The 21,585-nt window shown below is 38.2% G+C and overlaps 1 protein-coding gene across 1 annotated transcript in view; it reads right to left on the bottom strand.

Annotated features, from left to right (window-relative positions):
* Positions 1-21,585, bottom strand: part of MTCL1 (microtubule crosslinking factor 1) — a 132,392-nt gene that overhangs the window by 10,041 nt on the left and 100,766 nt on the right. The window contains 5 exon segments of the mRNA XM_067467464.1: positions 1,274-2,828; positions 4,259-4,290; positions 6,363-6,656; positions 13,767-14,015; positions 15,975-16,142. Of these exon segments, the coding sequence (XP_067323565.1) occupies positions 1,274-2,828; positions 4,259-4,290; positions 6,363-6,656; positions 13,767-14,015; positions 15,975-16,142 (2,298 nt within the window).

Below are 21,585 nucleotides of genomic sequence, written 5' to 3'. Positions count from 1 at the left end.
AAGGTTAATCTGAGTTATATATTTTGAAATATGGAATGACAAGTACTGTAACTTGATTTCAAACTCTTATGACAATTCAGGAATCATCACCTGCCTCAAAACCAATGGAGAAGGTAAGTGCAAATATAGCTCTTGTTCAACAAGGTTTGCTTTTAAATGGCATCTAGTGTGCGTTTATGACTAAGCTGACTTTAGACCATACTTCTAATAGCTACAGGGCCATCCTAGATAAGAGAAAAAAAAACTTTCCAGTAGGAACTGTCTCAACACTTTTCAGAGAAATATCACATGCAGAGCTGCTGGAAAAGGAATGAGTCAATAGATCAAGATATTTATGGAAATCTTCAATTCTAGAACATTTCCAATATATGCTAGAATCATGAACGTTTCCAAGATATACTCTGAGAGAACAAGCTGCAATGCAATATGTAAGGTCTGTTCTCCTCCAATGCTCTCTGTTTTCTATGACAGGACAAAGAGATCCTGCTGAAAGACCTTCGATTGAGAAAGTGAATTTGCAATACTGGCAAATAATAGTGTAATCTCATAAATATATTTCTTACATCTGTGACCTCTCTGTCTTGTCTATAAAACTGAAATTTCTAAGAAATCCCACATAACATGGTTTCTTCCATTGAGTCATCCCACATCATTCTAGATTCCAGAACTGGATATGACAATTCTTAGGATATCATACCAAAATTTCTCACATAAAGGCTTCTTTTTTTACTTTCTGGCTTAAAAATTCTATCAATAACTTCACTGAATGGAAAGTACTATCTCATGTAATGTACAAAAGAGATTAGAATGAACAATGGTGCACCCTCTCCTCGGTGCCTTATTTGAAAAATAGTATGTGTGTGAGTTGCATCAGTAAGTGGAAATATCTTCATATCCTTTGAGATGTAAAAGTGAAAGGAGTTCATTTGGGTAACTGCTTTGGATGATCTCAAGAAGGAAATCCAAGGGTCAACTACTTCAAATTTCTAGCATTTTCTCTTCAATGCTTTCATTAAATTATCCAAAACCATTATGATATGCATTGTCTGTGGATTCAATACTGTACAAGTACTGTACAATTATATCAAGTCTTCCAAAGTATATGTGTGTGTAAGGTAGGACCCTGCAGTGTTAATTTTCTTCCAAAATGTAACAAATATACATTATGAAATACATCTGATATTGATTCAAACAACTATTGGTATTTGTTTACTGGAATTCACAATTACACTTAATCTAAAATTGTTTATTATGTGAGCATAAAATTCATTACCTCAATGGACCCTGGTTCAACTTTGTCTATTTCTCCTGTGCTGTTCTCATTGCTAAGACTGGGAGGGCTGTAAGAAGCAAGCCTTTTTTCCTCCTTTAAGGCATGCTCCATCAGTTTCTTGTTCAAGATTCTGGCAGCATTTTCTGTAAGGTTGTATCCCGGAGGAGCAGATAAGTCCTGCCTAATGCTTATGGTCTCAGTTCCTTCATCCTTTTGTAACTCTGCACCAAAACGGAGAGGACTGGGTGACCGGCCCCGAATACCCGCATACATGTCCTGCATAGGTCCCAGTTCTGACCTGGGTTCTGCCGACCTTGATCGGCTGCTAGACCTGGAGCATTTTTGGAGGGTGTCCTGAACTACAGGGGTATGGTCAATGATATTGAATAAACTGGAGAGGCCATCGTTGATTGTGGTATGAACGGGACTTTCCCGTGTAGTGGTGGATCTGGCCCAAGCAGATTCACTGAAACCTTTCTGAGGTGTGTTTGGGGAAGTTCGGTTATTTGGTTGATCTGTTTTAGAGAGGGTTTTCTTCTGTAATTTGGGGGAGCCGTATTTGGGAGAGCAACATGTGCGTTCAAATTTGGCCTGGACCTTTTCAATAGCAGGTGCCATCTGTCTACTTCTGAGGCTTCTGGATGGTGATGACACAGGTGTGGCTCCCCCTTTTGGTGTCAGACACCTGTGTGGGCTGCTGGTGATACTGCGCAAAGTTTCTGTTTGCAAGCCCACATTGATTGTTTGAGTGGTCTGAGTCCCCATAGTCCTCACCCCATTAGTCTGACAAGCTGTGTCTTTGAACTGAAGCTCCGTTGAGTTGGTTCGTATTGCGTTTCTGACAGAATAAGCAACCTCCTTCATATCATCACTCATGTTTTTGGACATCTCCAAGCTGTGTAAAGATGATGCAAAACTCACAGTAGTGCAAATAGGGCGCTCGATTGGATGAATACCAGTTTCCATAAAATTGTTATGATGCCTGGAGAGGTCACACGACCATCGCCCAAACACTTCTGAAGAAGCACCTTTTGTCTCACCCACATTACCCTTAGTTTTGGTCACAGGAAACAAAAAGTCTTGCTCAGGCTGGCCTTTCCCTTCATTGCCACCTGCTACTGAGTTATCAAATCTGCGGACAACGGGTGGACTATGAAAGACTCTAACTCCCACTTTTTCTGTAGCAACATGACTCCTCAGCGGCTGTTTCTGGCAGTGCTCAGGGCTGGTCACTGTATTAGTTGTCATAGTCACACTAGTGGTGAGGTACCATGAAGATGGCTGGAATGGATCTGGAACTGAATTATTCCCAGCCTTCCCAATCTCCATCCTTTCTGCCCATGCTTCAACAGGCTTCTCCACAGCTCCACCGTTGTTTCTGGTAGTGCTGTAATCCCAATTTTTGTTGAATTCCTCAATGTATTTCAGATCATCTGGGGATAATGGAGGTGTTATATCCTCCTTGGTGCTGGAGGAAGGAAGAGTCTTTTCAGGGAGAAAAGGAGAAATGTCCATCAAGCGCTTGAATTCTGACATAGAGGAAACCGACATTGCCCTGAAGAAGGAAATGTGTAGTGTTAAATGGATAAAATAAAATGAATATAAGCATCACAATAACACAATTGTGAATTCTGTCCAAATATACAATATCTTGAAGTAGCTGATTACTCTCCTGGTTTCTAAGATGAACATTTGGAAAGATAAAAGTCATTTTAAGAAGGCTTTCTATTGTTAACCAATTTCCCGATGACAGAGATGACCCATTAGACCAATATTTATTTATTATTTATTTACGACATTTAAATGCCATTCTTCTCACCCCGAAGCAGACTCAAAGCATTCCAGTTGGTTCATATTAACTATAAAATGTATAATATTTAAGGAAAAAGCTGTGACAAAACTAAATACTAGTTTGAAACAAGAGTGACTTAGGGCAGTGGTTCTTAACCTGTCGTTCCCCAGATCTTTTGGCCTTCAACTCCCAGAAATCCTAACTGCTGGTAAACTGGCTGGGATTTCTGGGAGTTGTAGGCCAAAACACCTGGGGACCCACAGGTTGAGAACCACTGGCATAGGGACATGGGCCAAATGTGCCTCCAGGCTGCTAATTGGGCCACATTTACCCTATAGAAATATTACATACTTTATTTTCTTATGCTGTATCTTAAAAAATGGCACCAGGAAGTGATGGTGGGTGGAGGATTTTATGGGACCGCTAAGCTGGAGTTTACAGACTGCAACATGCCCAATGTACCACAGCTTTCCCATCTTGGGTCATGTGCAGATGGATGGGGTTTTTAAAATCCATTGGGAATGAGGCATAGTTATACAATTGCCTCCTACACAGAGGTAATTCAGAAAGCAGAAAGTTCGCGAGTCACAAATTTTGGGTAGGCATGAGTCACTCTGTCTAGCTATAGAAAGCAATTTCTATATCTCCTTAGATTGAAAAATAATTCATCCCAAAATCTCAAGGAAAGAAAAAAAAATCCTAAAATGCTGTCTTTCTATTAAACTAAACCAGTAAATGTTGCAAGTGTACCCCAAAAAGCAGAAAAAATTGATATGTAATAACTTTGTTGAGGAAGAGAATATACACATTTTTCATCATAATTTTACATCAGAACACATGATTGCTTCTAAATGATATAGTTATATGGTATTATAAGGATAAAATTCAGCACTGTACATGGAAATTACAACACACTGTACAAAAGTAAAACTACATTAAAAGCTATTGAATTGTCATCTTTATGAAAGAGGGGAAAAGATATCTATGAAGTATCCGCAGATTATTTTTTAAAAGTGGAGATGGAGAAACAAAATCAAGTATTGGGGCTAAGTGATTTGTACATTTAGGTAATTAATCTATTAAAGGTTCAAATGTTTACTGAGTTTTGGATGGCAGGTAATATCAGACTATAACCAGCTAGTTGAGTTAATTCATTTTGCGCTTTCTTTCTGTTTTTGCTTCTCTTTGCTCACCTTTGAAGATTTCCCTTGTGCATTTCTTCTTCCTGAAAATAAAATTAACAGTTAATGCTAAACTTGTGTATATGCCTATATCTTGTGCCAGTGGGCTATATTGGTATTCAGTTTCTTCAGTTTCACAAATTATTTGAAATCCTTTGAAGAGTACATGTGATTAATCCCCCCTCCACTCCTACTCCACAAATAGTTAAGATAATTAAGAGGGATTTCCTTTTCTTATATGCATGTGGATAAATCAGTCCCCACACAATTAATTGATAGAACTAAGTCTCCCTTGCATTAGTAACACTAGACAGAAAAAATAATTACAATTCAGTGCTCTAAAACATTATTTAGTTATAATGATATGATCAGAAAGATAAGCAATACATACTGAAATTATCTTTACATGTCTGAAGCTGCTCTTCTGAACTTTCCGCTTTGATATTACTGACCTAGTAGTGCTTAGATCGGAGATAACGATCCACCCCTTTCATAAATTATTTCCATTATAAATCACTAGACATTCAGAAGTGGCATTAGCTGAAACTCATTAAACGATTGCTATAAAATATGTGGGCAGACTTTCTTCATATAGGGAATACTACAATGATTCCTCACAACACAGTGTTGTCATAGAAACTATCCTCCTGTCATAATATCCATGACCGGTTTTAAAAACTCGCATTTTCCTGAACAGAGTTATTCTAGAGTGAAAAAGATAACTGTTTAAAGTTCTAGTAAGATAAACAATTCTATGCACAAATGTAAGAGCTCCAACATAAATGTCAACATTAGCAGCCCAAATCTCTTCAATCTTTTCCATATGCAGGGCGAGGAAATGAGACTGCATGGTGTAGTAGTAGTAGTAGTAGTAGTGTGGAAATGAGACTGTGATATCCTGTTACCATATAAGGTGTGCATAATGTTTGAATAGGGATCTTAAATTTTTTAAAAAACCCATTGTGAATGCAGTCTGGTACCAGACCAAGGTTATAATGACCCTCACTGCTAAGGGTTGCCAGCCACTAGTAGCCTGCTGTTCTGCCCTCAACAAGAATTCACTCGCATTTACTCCTGCTTATGCATGCACATACACATATAAATACATGCAGTGTTTAAGGATGATATGTTGAGGTTTCCCTTGAAAAAACCTACAAAAACAAATCTACACAATGGGATGTGACTTTCAAATATGTTGCTACAATACCCTCATGTATTTTTCTCAAATGAGTGCACCCCATTGGTGGAAGTCAAATTTCATGACATTTGGAAATCTATATAGAGTGTGAGAAGGTCTACAGGTCTGGAACTGACAGTATTATTGTAGGAGAGAGGTAAAATCCCAAAACTTGAAGCATGCAGAAAGTTTGGCTTAATTGCTGATGTTTGTTTCCTTCCTATATCTGGGGAGCTGAAGAATTATTTCATCAGGGAGGAAGTAGTAGTTACCAGTATATTTGTATTTATATTAGCTTAACTACAATACCAGCCACCTTGGGATAGCATTTTCCCTTGAAAAGTGGGATATAAGTATTCATAAGGTAAGGTAAAGATAAAGGTTTTCCTCTGACATTAAGTCCAGTCATGTCCAACTTTGGGGGTTGGTGCTCATCCCCATTTCTAAGCCGAAGAGCCGGTGTTGTCCGCAGACACCTCCAAGGTCATGTGGCCGGCATGACTGCAAGGAGCACCGTTACCTTCCTGCCGGAGCGGTACCTATTGATTTACTCACATTTGCATGTTTTCGAACTGCTAGGGTGATGGAAGCTGGGGTTGACAGCTGAAGCTCACGCTGCTCCCCGGATTTTCCATTGAACCTGCAACCTTTCGGTTAACAAGTTTAGCATCTCAGCAGTTTAACCCACTGTGCCACCACATATTTATCAACAATATTCAAATTCCACTAAAGTGGAAAGGCAAGATGTCAATTCTCCATCATGCAAAAGGTATCAACTTTCCTTTATATCACTAAATCTAGTTACAGATTAATACGTTAATTATAGGTGCAGTGAATTTGTTACTGGATTCCTATAAACATTGTCTTGGAAGCATTCTTTATCAGAAGAGGAACAATACTGAATATCATATTTGAAAATATAAGCGGTAAAAGACTCACCTCATTTCCACATATTAAAAACCTTTCTTGCCCCAGTTCCTGAGGATGTGGTTCTTCAGAATCATCGGGAGAATCAAGGGACAACGTATCCAGAAAGAGGTTTTCTGTGGCAATGCATCTGTCACTTTCTTTTAGCTTAGATGCTGTCCGATCTTCAAACGGCATGGTATCAGAATCAGAGTAAGATCGCAACCCCATTGGACGAGCCACACGATGTTTCTCTGGACTTGAAAATGAAGGAAGGCCAGTTGCTTTTGAGTCACAAAGGATGCTGTCTCCTCGTGGATGTATTTTCTGAAGCGGAGGGAAAAATCACAAAAGAAAATCAACTGGCTATAAAAATTCAAAGTACGTAATTGCTCTTTACCTTTTCTCCCCTTATATTTTATTCCGCATTATAGATTTCCATTGTTTCATCTTACACCATGGTATTTCTAAGAAAGATGGGGAAAACAATTCAAGTCATTACAAATGAAAATGCCCCCATGTAATGATTCTCATGGTTCAGAAATGATCGTTCTGGATACTTCTGCTGGTAAGGGTATACCTAATAGGAAACCTTTCACACCCTAGTTCATTCTTTTAGGTTGCAATGGAAACAGATTCCATTGGACAAATCGGAACTTCTGAATAATGATGCAAAAGGTTCAATTTCCAGTCCTAGACCCTGCCATTGATTGTAATGGAAGGACAGTTTTACCTTCTAAAACAAAACATAGCTCTAGGATCCGGGGGGGGGGGGTTGGGACCTCTGGAGGGGTCGTGAAGGAGTATCAGGGGAGTTGCCAAAGACCACAAGAAAACACAGTCTTTTCTGTTGGTCATGGGGGTTGTGTGTGGGAAATTTGGCTCAATTCTATTGGTGGTGTGGTTCATAATGTTCTTTGATTGTAGGTGAACAATAAATCCCAGCAACTACAACTCCCAAATGTCAAGGTCTATTTTCCCTAAACTCTACCAGTGTTCACATTTGGGCATATTGAGTATCCGTGCCAAGTTTGGTCGAGATCAATCATTGTTTGAGTCCATTGTGCCCTCTGGATATATGTGAATTACAACTCCAAAACTCAAGGTCAATGCCCACCAAACCTTTCCAGTATTTTCTGTTGGTCATGGGAGTTCTGTGTGCAAAATTAGGTTCAATTCCATTGTTGGTGGAGTTCCGAATGCTTTTTGATTGTAGGTGAACTATAAATCCCAGCAACTACAACTTCCAAATGACAAACTCAATCCCCCCTCAACCCCACAAGTATTCAAATTTGGGTGCATCAGGTATTTGTGACAAATTTGGTCCAGTTAATGAAAATACATCCTACATATCAGATATTTACATTACAATTCATAACAGTAGAAAAAATACACTTTTGAAGTATCAACAAAAATAATTTTATGGTTGGGGTCACCACAAAATGGGGAGCTGTATTAAGAGCTCATGGCATTAGGAAGATTGAGAAGCACTGCTCTAGGGATAAACAAACTCTCCCTTCCATTCCACATTCTATGCCACTGTAATAGCAGAGCTCTCTGTCGAAGAGCATAAAACTTTCTAGGCAGGTTTTGTGCATCTTTCCACTTGGTGAACAATATACCAAGATAGAAAATTCTAAATTCTCTCTCAGTTATGTACATAATGGTACGGTGATTCTGTGGTCACCTTTCAGGCATTAGATGGACTGCCAGAATTAGACAGCATTTTAAATGCAACATTAATCCCTATGAGAGCTAGCGTAAGTGCAGTGGTTCAAGCACTGGACTACAACTATGGAGACCAGGGTTTGAATCCCTAATTTGGACAAGTCACACCTTTTCGGCTCCTGAGGAAAACAAAAGCAGAGCCCTTCTGAACAAATCATACCCAAAAAGTCTGTTGATAGGTTCACATTAAGGTCAACATAAGTTGGAATAGGCTTGGAGGTACACAATAACAACGATCCTCACTGTATTTTTTTCCTACATTTTGGTCGAAACTGTGGATGTGCATATGTAAATATGATATAAAAGCAAAAGACCCATCTTCTTAATTAAACAACAACAAAAATGAATTATTAAATAATTAGTTCGAAAATCTGAAAGCTTGCAGTCACAATCAGGACAAAATTAGGTTTGATGTTGTGTCTCAAGAGATAACACTAGCAGCGTACTTGAAAGAGAATATTTGGAGGCCTTGAAAATGTAGGTCAGCATGTTTCTATGTATAAGCTGAATTTCCATAATTATCCAAAATGATCTATTTTATCTTCTATAGAGTATGTTTCTGTTTCTTACAATATGATGAAAGTTATCAGAGAAAAAATTGTTACGGCTATCAAAGAAACGTATCTTATACACCAATATTTCAAATTGTCTTTTTGTTTTACTGATACTTGCTGTCTAAACTTATTTATTTTAATATAAATATACTAATCACTTCTACAGAAATTAAATTAGGGGTAGTATTTGCAGAAAAACCATTGAACTAAAGTTATACAGATCTCCAGAAAATTCCTGATATACAAGGAATTGTTTGATTATTATTAGTACAGATGCTTTTGTGAATCTGCATGGGTAAAATGACAGATTTGTAATTGCTATTCTTGGTTGCTCAGACCTTCTAAATAGTACACTCTTCTTTTTTTAATTTCTCATACTTGCACAGGATAATTACATGCAAAGGGGTTTAGGTACAATCTGCACATGACCTGTGAAAGACAAAAACTTGTGTATTTTGGTTTGGGTTTAGAAACAATCAGCCAATGTGCCCCAAACAACAGAAGAGGAATTGAAATGGGATTTCAAAAGCAAACCTATCAAACAGATACTTAAGTCAGGTGTAGACAACTCTGGGTGCCAATTTTCCTCCTTGTGGCAGTGAAAAATTATTTGGAAGGTTCTGGTCCAGTTTACCTATCTGAACGTATCTCCTTCTATGAGCCAGGAAGAGCATTAAGATCAGCTGAAGAGTTCCTGCTCTCGGTCCCACCACCTTCGCAGGTGTGACTTGTGGGGATGAGAGACAGGGCCTTCTCAGTGGTGGAACTCCCTCCTCAGTGAGATCAGATTGCACCCCCCTCCTGACATTAGTTAGTCAAAACATGTCTTTTTTAAGCAAGCATTTTGAGAGTAAGATGAAGCAGCCAAGACAACTTTGGGATCGGTGTAATGTTATGTTGTTTATGTTATGTTTGATGTTTATAGTTTACTGGTTTTGATCTATTATTGTTATTATTATTACAAGCTATTTTAGTTATTTGTTGTATTTTATACCCTGTGAGGCATTGCGTTTTGCTATTTACTTTGTTGTGAACCGCTTTGAGTCCCCCCTCGGGCTGAGAAAAGTGGTATAAAAAATGAAATAAATAAATAAATAAAGTCAACTCAGAAGTGAACAGAAGTCACTTCTAGTTTATACTTCAATTTTTTGGGCAGGATAAGACAATTTTCATTGCACGTTTTGTGCTCAAGAAAGGTGGGGAATTGCTCTTGTGAATGATGATTCCATTTGGAGCTACTTTCATTCATTTTTTAAAAAACGCATTGGGAATTATGGGAAATAGAATGTACTCAGAGAGACACAAAAAGGGACTGGGGCAATGTACAGCCCATAGGATGCACCGCCTCCACCTTGACATAGTTGAACACAAAGGACATAAAAGTTTTGCAATTATTTTACTGGATTGCAACTACCTAACACATTATTTCCAGCTGTGTTGGGAAGCATTACAGCAAGAAAACACAGAGCAGATTCCATTTCCCCAAGAACAGGAATAGTACAAAGCTCATTTATAAATGAAAAGAGGAGCAATTATGCACACAAGCCATTGGAGATTGCACATTAGCTCTTTTAAGCACTCTTTTATGAAAATCAAGAACATACTGGTTTACTGGTTTAAATACTGCAGGGGCAAAAAATCAGAATAGCTGTTGGAAATGTACTCTTTTCTTTGTAACCACTAAGTATAAATCCTGCATCGGTACTATTGTATACTATGTATACCTCATTCCCTCACTTTTTATTCAACTGCCAGTTTCAGTTGAACAAGTTAGCAAGTTTTGTCACTGAGACTAAATATGGATTTTAATAAGAAGTGAAATGATTACATCATTTTCAATACCTTCAACCCCAAAACATCAAATTGTTCTGTAAGTGCTAGAGAAATTTAAGGAAGGGTGTTTTAGTAAGGATTGTCACATGTAAATGTAATTTGATGAAACGTGCATGTAGACAGCCCAATTTGATCTGAAACATCTGCTATAACTTCTTCATGGCAAAACAGGCCTCCAGGCATTTAAGAGGGAAGGGAAGCTGAATCATTGGCCCTACTCCCAACTTTATGAAGCTTTTCAGTCTTACTCTTTATTACACACAGCTTCCTCAGTCCTGCCACTATGCGGCAGGGAAGCCAATGCATAGAGAAGCCCTCTATGCATGTAGAATATCCATGTAGCCAGAACCCTGAGTGGGCCAGATTTATCTGGTATATAGGCTTCTTCAGTGTTCAGTGGGTGGATGTCAGAGACTGGGCTGTTGAATCTGTACAATGACTTTGGTAGCAGAAGCCCCCTTCATGGCAATAATATGTGAAGAGGGCTTAACACAATTATGTTGACAGAGATATAATCCTGTCAATACATCAGTGACTGTACAACTGAGCGACACAGTCATTTATCGCAACCATTCTGGCTCTTGTAGTACTTGTCAAAGTTATTACAAAGAGTCATATATGATGTGTCAGAAATCTAATTGCTACCCCTAGTTTGGCTTTGTCCAGCTATTGTGCCTAGAGTAACTTTGGCGATATGTCATGAGGAGAATGGATGTTGTTGCAAAATGCCAGGTCAGTTAAGCTGAGTAAAATAACCACCACCACCGTTATTCATCATACAATCCTGCCCTGCATTATTGAGAACTGGGTGGGCAAGCTGAAGAGAACGGATCGCTCTCAGCTTAAAGCCTCAAACAAATTACCAAACAAACAGAAGATGAAACAATACAAGAAGAAATATGGAAATCCAGAGGACAAAAGGACAGCAATAAAAGCAGTAAGAAATAAAAGAATCCGAAGTGCTCAGTTCCCAGAAGAATACCTAGACTATTTTCTTGCTGCAAAAAACAATGGTTCTTGTGGTCCCATAAAGACTAACTACTATATTATGTCATGGATTGTGATAGGAAAGCATGGTTCCAGTTTTGTCACCTGTGACTTTTATCAGCATGAGTTTTTATTACACTCTGTATATTTACTATTTTTCCAAGGTGAGAATATCTGTAGTATCATTAACATATGAATAATGCCATTATTGCTGACTTCCTCTATTTTGTTGCCTTCCAGCATCACTTGTTGCAATGACTTCACCATAACAGTGCTTGGGCATGCCCACAAATTCAAGACAGTAAGTTGGATGAAGTAAACTTTAATTCCAATTTATGCCATAACACATTTGCTAGCCTTTCAGGAACTTTGCTGTTTTTGAAATATTCCAGATTTTTATGTTTTAAAATATTTTTCAGAGATGGCATTGAACACCTGTACTAAAGTACTGGGAAATGGACACATATTAGAAACTCTTCACCCTGGTAGCCATCCTGTTACCTAACTTTTTTTCTGATGGAAGCAGTTTGAGATTTATTGTACAGTATGCCTCAGCTGCTATGACATTTCACATTTGTAGCCCATATTTATGATCAGCTGGCAGAAGCATATGCTAGCACAAGTGCTCTGCCAGTTGAAATCAACCAGCAGAAGAGTGAAAATACAGGATGGAGAAGAGGGTCATGCAGCCCATGGAAATAGCCAGTATGCAGGCACAAAATTATCAGTTATTTATTTATTTATTTATTTACACCATCCTAAATAATTTCCAAGATCTCCAGCTTGATGTCAACTCTGTTGACCCTCTTAATAAGTTAGAATTGTTTACTTAATAATTCTAACTAATTATTCTAACTAATTAACCCCCAATTAGATATCACCTTTGACTTTAATCTTTTGCTTCCACTAATTCCTGAAATTATAGTCATCAATTGTATAACAGTATAAGGAAGATCATACTGGAATTATTTACACTGCAAATGAATAAAGCTACTGCAGTAAATAAAAATTGCTAAATTATCAATTGTATTTGTTTGTTTGGAATACAGGCAGACCTCAAGTTACTGTAGGTTTGTTCTTAAATTGAATTTATTTGTAAGGCAGGATAGATACATTTTAAAGTATAACTCCACCCCTATCTATCTATCTATCTATCTATCTATCTATCTATCTATCTATCTATCTATCTATCTATCTACCCTACCTACCTACCTACCTACCTACCTACCTACCTACCTATCTTGGGGAAATGGATAGCATAGGGAAGGGTTTACAACCATGTGGTGTTTGTTTTTGCTGTCTGTGTCCTGTTCATAAGATTTCACTCTATTTTCTGTCCCTATGGTAATTGGATTTTGAAAAATTTGGCTTGATCGGGAAACAAGGATTGGTGAGAAAGCTTCAGCAGAGACCCTCTTTCCCCATGATAACTCTTTCCCCATGGTAACTCTTTCAGGAGTGAATTTCCTTTCCTAGGAGTAGGTTTCTCTCACTTCCTGTTGTCTCATTCCCGTTCTTAACTATGAGTCATTTGTAAGTCAGCTGTTTGTAACTTGGGGTCTGCCCGTATCTAGTAAACCCTTATAATCATATTTCTAATATTAGCAGTAGTTTTAAAACTATTCACTTGTTGCTTTGGAAATTAGTTTCTCATCATCTGCAGTATACAGTAGGACCTCTGTATGTATTACAATCTATGACTTGAAAATATCCCTCTCCCCCCCAAAATGTCAAAATTTACATCTTGATGTTGCCATTTTATATAAGGCACACATTTAACTGTAGCATTTATATAGTGATGGAAAATGTGTGTCCTGGAACGAAGCCTTAGTGGATCCCCAAATCCATTTTTGTTCAGTAAGACAAAGCACTAATCTAGATATTACATGTCCTTCAGAAATTAGTATTTCACTCATAGGTCCCACTCATTGCAAACACTATCAGGTCTTACTTGTGTAAGGGAAGGCCCAAGACAAAATGAGTAGCAGAACAAAACTTTGTTTTTCAGAAGGAAATACGATTTCTGAGACTGAAGAGCAAGAAAGCTTTGCAACACTCGGGATCGAGACTGACTGTACAACTGTAAGATGAGTTAAATGATCTAGGAAATGGCCTTTAACCTTTGACTAATTTCCCATATGCTGGCAGTGAAGCTAAAATTACTTTTTATCTGCTTTAATCCCTTGGGCTTGTATTTATCTGTTAAGAGAAACAATGATGCAGAGAGGCCAAGTTCATCCTTACTTTGAAAGCAGAAAGCAAAAGCTGACAAATCCTTTTGTAGCAATACAGTTAAAGTAAGACACGTCTTGCTCTGATCAGCCCCTGAACTCACCTGCTCCAGTCTCCTTAGCAGCTCCTTCTTTTGCCGCTCCCACTCTCGTCGGTCTTTGTCAAGCCGCTCCAAAAGCTCCACTTTTTCTCTTCTCCAACTCTTTTCGCTGTGTTGGAGTTGCCACCGCAGGTCCAGCATTAACTGATGACGATCAGCCAGATGCTTCTTGTGCTCTTCTCTCTCCCTGTTGAAAGCTGCCTTTGCCTCAAGACCAAGCTCACTTTGTGCTTTTCCACCCTTCTCTTCCAGCTATAAATGAAGCAAAGGTGTTAGTGAAAAAGCCAATATATCTTAAAGTAGGAGTGGGCAGGATTTGAATCAGAGGCTGCCTGTTTTTCTGCCAATTTTTTGCATTCCTGCTACCAAATTGATGCCATATCACTGCATGTTGGTGATTTGCTATCTGCCTCCACAGCAGAAATTCTTATTGAAAAACAAATGAAGTGGAGAAATAAAACACAACACTATTAAAATACATTCAACAGGATACATGCGGTAAAATGCAGGTTAAAAATCACTGATAAAATCAAAGTTAAAATTCACAAGTTAAAACTGACTGGGTAGGCCTGCTTGAAGAGATAGATCTTCAGCTGAGTTTTGAATTCTGACAGCTGATTTAGCTGTCAGAGCTCTTCTGGCAGGTCATGTCATACACCAGAACAGGAACACCTCTGACCTTAAACACCACATCAGCTTGGTAAAATCAACACGATGTTTATTGAAGAATATATGTAGGCAAAGCAGTAAAATTAGCAAAAATAGTAAAATTCCCAAAACAAGGACTAGTCCATGAGCTTCAAGGCAAAAGAACAACAATCCATGAAAACAAGGTAGAATGAAAAATCCAGTACATAAATCAGGAGCTTGGAAACAAACTTGGTACATGAAACTAAGAACACTTGAAAGCAAGACAGTAATGAAATTCCAGTGTTGACCCAAATGAGGCAACTCCTTCCCATGAACCATTATATGGCTTTTCCAGATCCCAAAACCCAATGGAAAGTATTTCTCTTGAACTTACCACCACATAAAAATTTCTTTTCTCTCTTTTCTTTGCGCCAGAGCACTCTGTCTCTGCTTACAAAAGCCTTGCCTTCTATCTACACTCTGATTAACTTGATTATAATTAACTTCTGCAGCTGACAAATCATCTTCAGATAGTTGCTTTGAAAAAGACTGTGCAGGGTCTCTTGTAGGAATGTGACCTTGTGAATCTTTGTGAGACAGCTCAGGCACCTCGTCTGAGCTTAACTCGGGCCTAGACAAACCCTCATCCCCATTGACCAGGCTCACCATCAGGAACATCATCCCCATTCCCATCATGAACATCAGACACAATCACAAACTGAACAGGCTGACATATAACAGGACATTCCACAGTCTTGGGGAAGTCAATGAATAAGTCTTCTGGGTGACGATTGCCAGTTTGCTTTAAAACAAGGCATATCCTCTACTTATTATATTTTCAAAGGAATCAGGGGCTTCAGCAGCTACAGGAATTTGATCTCACAGTGGCAAATTTGGTGACATGCTGGAAGCAGCCTGAGGTTTTCAATCAGGACAATACTTGGTCCAATACAGCCATTCCTATAATATTATCTGAACTACAAAACAATTCTCGCCTTTACCTGACTGCTCCCATTTAAGTCAAAAGACTCACCTGTTGTAGCCATGGTGACCTAGGTGAAAGGAAAAGGAGAAATATCCTGCTGTCCCCATGGGTAAAAACATAGTAGCAAATATAAAGAGCTTTGTGGGGGTGGCAAGGAAGTATTCTGGATCCTTCATTAGGAGAACAAAGGGACTTGTAATAAGGCTCAGAAAGACTAAGAGTGCACAGGGGCTCAAAATTAGGCTCAGAAAGAATGTTGTATTTCACAATATTTCCGTTTAAATATTTAAGTTTAATATGAGTTTAAATATGAACTAATCTTGTGCATGTCTACCCATTTCCAAAATTAATACACGTATTTTGGGATTGTGGATAATTTATTTGTTTAATTTAATTCCCAATCGTCGGGAAAAAGAGAAAAGTATGTAATAATATAGAACATTGCTAGCAACTTTCTCTTGTAGGTTGCAATTGCTGAAGCCAAGGTTAAATTTAGTCTCCATGAACTGTATTAATCTTTCAGATAATCTGACAACCATATCTCAATCAAAGCCCAGATAACTTTTGGAGGCTCAGACCATGCAAAAAAACTGTACCTGTTCCAGCTGACACTTCAGCTTTGTCCATTCCACTTCCCAAGCTGCTTTATCAATAGCATACTGCTGCTGGAAACTATGGCGTTCTTGCTCATCATTCTGGAGCTCATTCCGGAAGTCATCCAACAGTATTCTCAAGGCATTTAAGAGTCGGTGGTTTTCTCTCGCCTGCAGAAGCAAACAGCATTAGTAATTCTAAAACATTTAAAGCACTGTTTGAAAAAGGTGCTTTTGTTGTTATTTTGTTTTCTGGATACTTGCCAGCTGCAATACAGGCTGATCAGATACATGAATATAAAATACTATCAAGTACCTTATAAATAATCCCCCAAAGAATGGATTCTCTAAAGTTTTTTTAATATTAATTTAAAAAATCACAATTCTGTCTGCCACATTGAGATAATGAATCAAAATGACCAAAATGGAACTTATAATTGCTCCTTTTTAGAACATTCCGCTCCTATTTTCTCTGTAAAATTACAATATGTAGCATATAAAGTTTAACTGGGCGAATACAAAGCACAGTCTGTCAAATGTATTTCATACTTCGGGAGATATTTAGTTGAACAACTCTGTTCACTGAATTTTGGAACCTGATGTCCTGCACATAATAGTTGAGTCCAATACCCATCAGCCCCGGCCATGTTTCCTGGTCAGGGACAGGGGTGTAGGTATGGGGATATTGCTCGCCAATAAGAATCCTGACCCTAATGGCATTTCTTTTATCTCCCAGATTTCTAGCATTGCAGTAATTTTAAACTTCAGTTGAGCATTGACAAATACCAGGCCTTTAAGTGCTATGTAGATGAAACATACAAAGTATAGTCCAGAAACTATAGTCCAATGAAGGCGTTCTAGCCTTGTTAGAGGTAAGAAAACTTCAGAGTTAAGTATCTACACATTTATTTCAGATGTAACAACGCAGAAATGCTTTGAGAAATGCAATGTTTTCTGCCTTTAAAAGGAGCTGTTAGCTTTGTACAGGACAGACACCTTGATCTCAAGAGAAGTTACTTTTCTGTTTGTCATGGAGTTGAAATTTTATTGCTTTTCTTTTCTCTCTAGTCTTCATATGGCCAATAAGGGAGTGGTTTTTGCCTGCACTAAAACCCCTCAATACCATCTTAACTGACAACATCTCAGACAAAATGTGGGCCCATGACGCTCCATGGTTTTGACGCCTTTGCCTGATGAAGCTAATGAAGCTGTGAAAGCTTGCATAATATATTTTGTGTACTGCAGTTTTGAAGAACTGTTGCTGCTTGTGGATTTTTGTTTTATTTTGCTACATGGCCAATCCAGCTACCTTTGAATATATTTTTGTGTCTTGAGAATGTTCACTATTAAGAAAAAAACTGAATGTATGTCATGGATGAAACTGTACTTGAAGCATGATCCCAAAAGCAACTCCAAGGGTTCCTGGATGAAGCAGATTACCTAGATCCATTTCAGTCTGGTTTCAGACTTGGTTATGGAACAGAGACAGCTTTGGTCACCTTTGTGGATGATCTACACAGAGAACTGGACAGGGGGAGTGTGTCCCTATTGGTGCTTTCAGTGGCTTTCAATACCATCAGCCATGGCATCCTTCTGAGTTATCTTTCTGAGATGGGGCTAGAAGTACTGTTCTTCAGTGGCTCTGTTCCTTCTTGGCGGGACGTTCTCAGAAAGTGCTGCTGGGGGACCCCAGTTCGACTCCTTTGCCACTGGCCTGTGGGATCCCTCAGGGCTCCATTTTGTCCCCCATGCTGTTAAATATATACATGAAACCACTAGTAGAGGTCATCCAGAGTTTTGTAGTCTGGTGCCATCTATGCAATTACGCAATGACACCAACTCTATTATTTAATTGGATTCAAAATACCAATAGCCAGAATTACAAAGTGGACCTAGTCAGCTATCAAAGGGCTGGGCAAGGGCTAAATAATAATTCAGAAATCCAAGAATTTTCAGCTCATGTGTCCTGACAAACAAGAACCATATATAACCTCAATTTTTCTTTTTGCCCACATTTCAGAAAAATATAAGAAATGAAAGGAGGAGTCATATGATACATCCACAATCTCTTTCGAATTTTGCTTTGTTTTGTTTCTTGTATAAAACATAACCAGTGTTTGATCCTGTCTTTACAGACCACTACTGTGAAATATATATTTCCTGGAAAAAATTCAATGTAAGATACAAATCAACTGCTGAGTTTCTACACTGAGGTTCCACCAGTGTAGTAACATTGAAAGCTGAGACTAATGTGGAAAACAGCAGTGCCAAAGGTAATTGTGAGTAAAAGAAGAAACATCTTTTTCCAGTGGCAATTGGAGAAGAAGCCCACCAGTTTCAAAGTAGAGATGTTATTATTCTACTATTTTAGTCTCACAAGTGAGGATGAATAATTTGCACAACTGTCTCCTTGCTGCTGAGAAAATGAATATTTTACAGTTTTTCACCTGAAGTGTTTGAGAAATTATTCTGTGTGAAACACATCTAGGGTTTTTGCATGAGAATGGAGGGAGACTGTGAAAAAAATCTCTTTCCACTGATGTTGGGTTTTTTTTGTTAAGTTTTAACCCATAACGTTATGCTGGAAATGCAGCATCCAGTAGGAGGAGTCTTTATGGGACAGATGTTTCTGAGCTCTAATTCCTATTAATTTTCTTAAATTCTGCACATGGTACTTATTCTAAAATCTTTGGGAACAGAACTGTTCTGTACAGCCCTCCTCTAAATTAGGTTTTAATAAGAAGAAATTCCTCCCAATACTAGCGATTATAAAGTTAGAAGTGATTGAAAACAGGACCTGGTCTATCACAGTCCCAAAATTGTGAAGCAATCTTTCACACAAAATCAGCCAGATCTGAGAGGCAAATGAGCCAGCTTTAGAAAACATTTTACTGATATAGTTTTCATCTACTAAGTGCCTGAATTTATTATATCATTGGTACGTGTATACCATATACCCCAAATGCTTTTCCTATGCTCACCATATCCTTTTTTATCCATATTTCTTTTATGTATATATAATTTGAAATGTGTCAACAAAAATCATATTAAAAAGTATATAACTGACAAATGAGTTATTTCCACTATCTTAATAAACAGAGATATTTATTTGACAAATGCAACATACTCTGCCTGTAAAATACTTTTGCTCTGTCTTGACATTACATTTGTATTGGCTTAATGATAGTATTGTTTGAATTTTATTTGTATATCACCCAGATATCCTCATAAATGAAGAGTGATTTAAACATGTTATAATAAGTAATAAAAATATTAATAATGATAAAGGGTGGTCACAGCATTTCGTTAGCTACCAATTGTTAGTTTAATGATTTCAATGGCTTTAAAGAAAGCTGGATTGTACCCCAAGTCACTGCTCCTTTTTGAAAGAAGGCTGCAAATTTAATGCATCTACTGGTATTTCCTGAGGCCTAAATATTGCATATCAATCTAGGTCAGGTTCAAAATAAGTAAATCTCTCAATACAATCTGAGTGGGGGAGAAGACATTGACATTAATTAGCTTTATGAAAAAAAATAATACAGTTACAGAGATCTCTTGCATTGTGTGTCTTCATTTTTAAAAATAAATTATATATGCTTGTTTTTTTAATTATTTAAATAAAATAAAAAGCTTTCCACACTAATGGTTAGATGGTACATTGCTGTGGAAGGATGAGTCTGTAAATGAGATTTGGGAAAACTTTAACCTGAAGCTTAATGTGGTCTAGCAGACAGAACCAAATCTCCCTCTGCATGACATATTGTCTTCCTATAATCATGTCCACCAGCTGAAAAATTACAAATAAAAAAAAATCTGCTGAAACAGGACCTTTGCCCTCTGTTTCTAGTATACAGCTTCCCAGTTTTCCATTAACTGCTTGCATTTTTGTCTGGCTGAGCACCTACCATATTAGACAATATCAGGAAAAGGAAGGAACAAGCCATCTTTTAATTTGGGTGCCAAGATTATCCCTTTCTCCATGCACAGGACTATTGGTGATTATCTCATTCTGGATCACCTTCTATTTGCTGGGTTGGTGAAAGATCACAGGAATTTCTTATATCACATTCCCCACCCCACCCCTTCTTCCTGCTTCATGCCCCCATTAGAGAAATCCTCATGAGATGGGAATCCAGAACCTGCAGAAATCTAGTCATCCTCAGTATCTGCTAGACTTCAGGGTGAGCCAAAATTATCAGAAAATGGTTAAGCATCAATTTCTTCCACAGAATGGGCTTTCTGCAGAATAATCAACTTTCCAGAGGCATATGATGCCTCCCATTCCTGTTATTCTGTCTTCTTCCATACTTTTAAGGAGCAATCTGTGTTGCTGAACCCTATCCTCCAAACTAGAATACAGCAGATTTGATTGCTCTATTGAAATGAGACCTAAATTCCAAGAGTAGATTCACAGAATCCTGGATATGGAAGTCACCAGACACTTCTGCTGAGAGTGATGATATGTAAAGAGGGAAGTCAAAAGAGCAATGCCTAGGAGAAATGCCTCTCTGATCATCGATAGTTCTATTATGAGTAGCAGGTAAGCAGCAATTGGATAATAATATTGATAACATGGCCAGAAGCTGCTGGAATTCTTACTGTGCTAGTACTGCTGGTACTTGCAGCACAAAACTTAGATAATGGACCTCGCCTTTGGCTTCTCTCCATTTGGTTCAATAAACAACCGAATAGGACGAGCTGCTATGATCTTTAGTATGTTCCTTGGACTCTATTTCTGTCTGTCACTTATTTTGTTCATTGATTCCATACATGCATTGACTCTAGCTCTATTTTTATGAGGGTGTGTTTGGTTATGTCACAAAATGGGGCTCCCAGCCTACTATCTGATACCTCATTAGGCATCTGCCATCTGGACTTTTTCTTGACAAGGAAGGAAAGGAAAAGTAAGAGAGAAACAGGAAAACAGCTTTTCATGACACATGGTAATGTTGAGAGAAGATAAAATATTATTTTGGGGGGAACTACAACATGAAGGTTCCCAGAGCATCATGAAACATTCAGGAAATATGAAGGATAAGAAAAGCCAGCTTTCACTCTATAGCAGTGTTTCTCAAACTGTATTCCTTCAGGTGTTTTGGACCTCAGCTTCTAGAAATCCCAGCCAGCTTACTAGCTGTTAGGAATCGTGGGAGTTGAAGTCCAAAACATCTGGAGGGGAACAGTTTGAGAAACTCTGCTCTATAGAAAGAGTGCCTCTGTATCAGAGAAATAATGTAGCAACTGTTGATTTAGCTCAGTGGTTCCCAACCTTTGGTCCTCCAGGTGTTTTGGACTTCAGCTTGCACAATTCCAAACAGCTAGTAAGCTGGCTGGGATTTCTGGGAGGGCCAAAGGTTGGGAACCACTGATTTAGCTGTCGAATACTTATTTAGCAAATAAGTGTTCATTGATCACTTATTTGCTCCGTGATACATGGGTGATCCATGAACAATTATTTGCTAAATAAGTGTTCAACAGCTAAATCATCTCTTCCATCCCCACTGTTGTGCAATTAGTATCATGGGCATAACAAGATATTCTCAATATAACAGAGCAATTGAACACAAGGAGACTGTTCACCAGGACAGAGCAAGCGCTTGCACATTTGCCT

The sequence above is a fragment of the Anolis sagrei genome, chromosome 4, assembly GCF_037176765.1.
Source record: "Anolis sagrei isolate rAnoSag1 chromosome 4, rAnoSag1.mat, whole genome shotgun sequence".
In the NCBI taxonomy this organism is placed as follows: domain Eukaryota; kingdom Metazoa; phylum Chordata; class Lepidosauria; order Squamata; family Dactyloidae; genus Anolis; species Anolis sagrei.
This window is presented reverse-complemented; position numbering and strand designations above follow the sequence as displayed.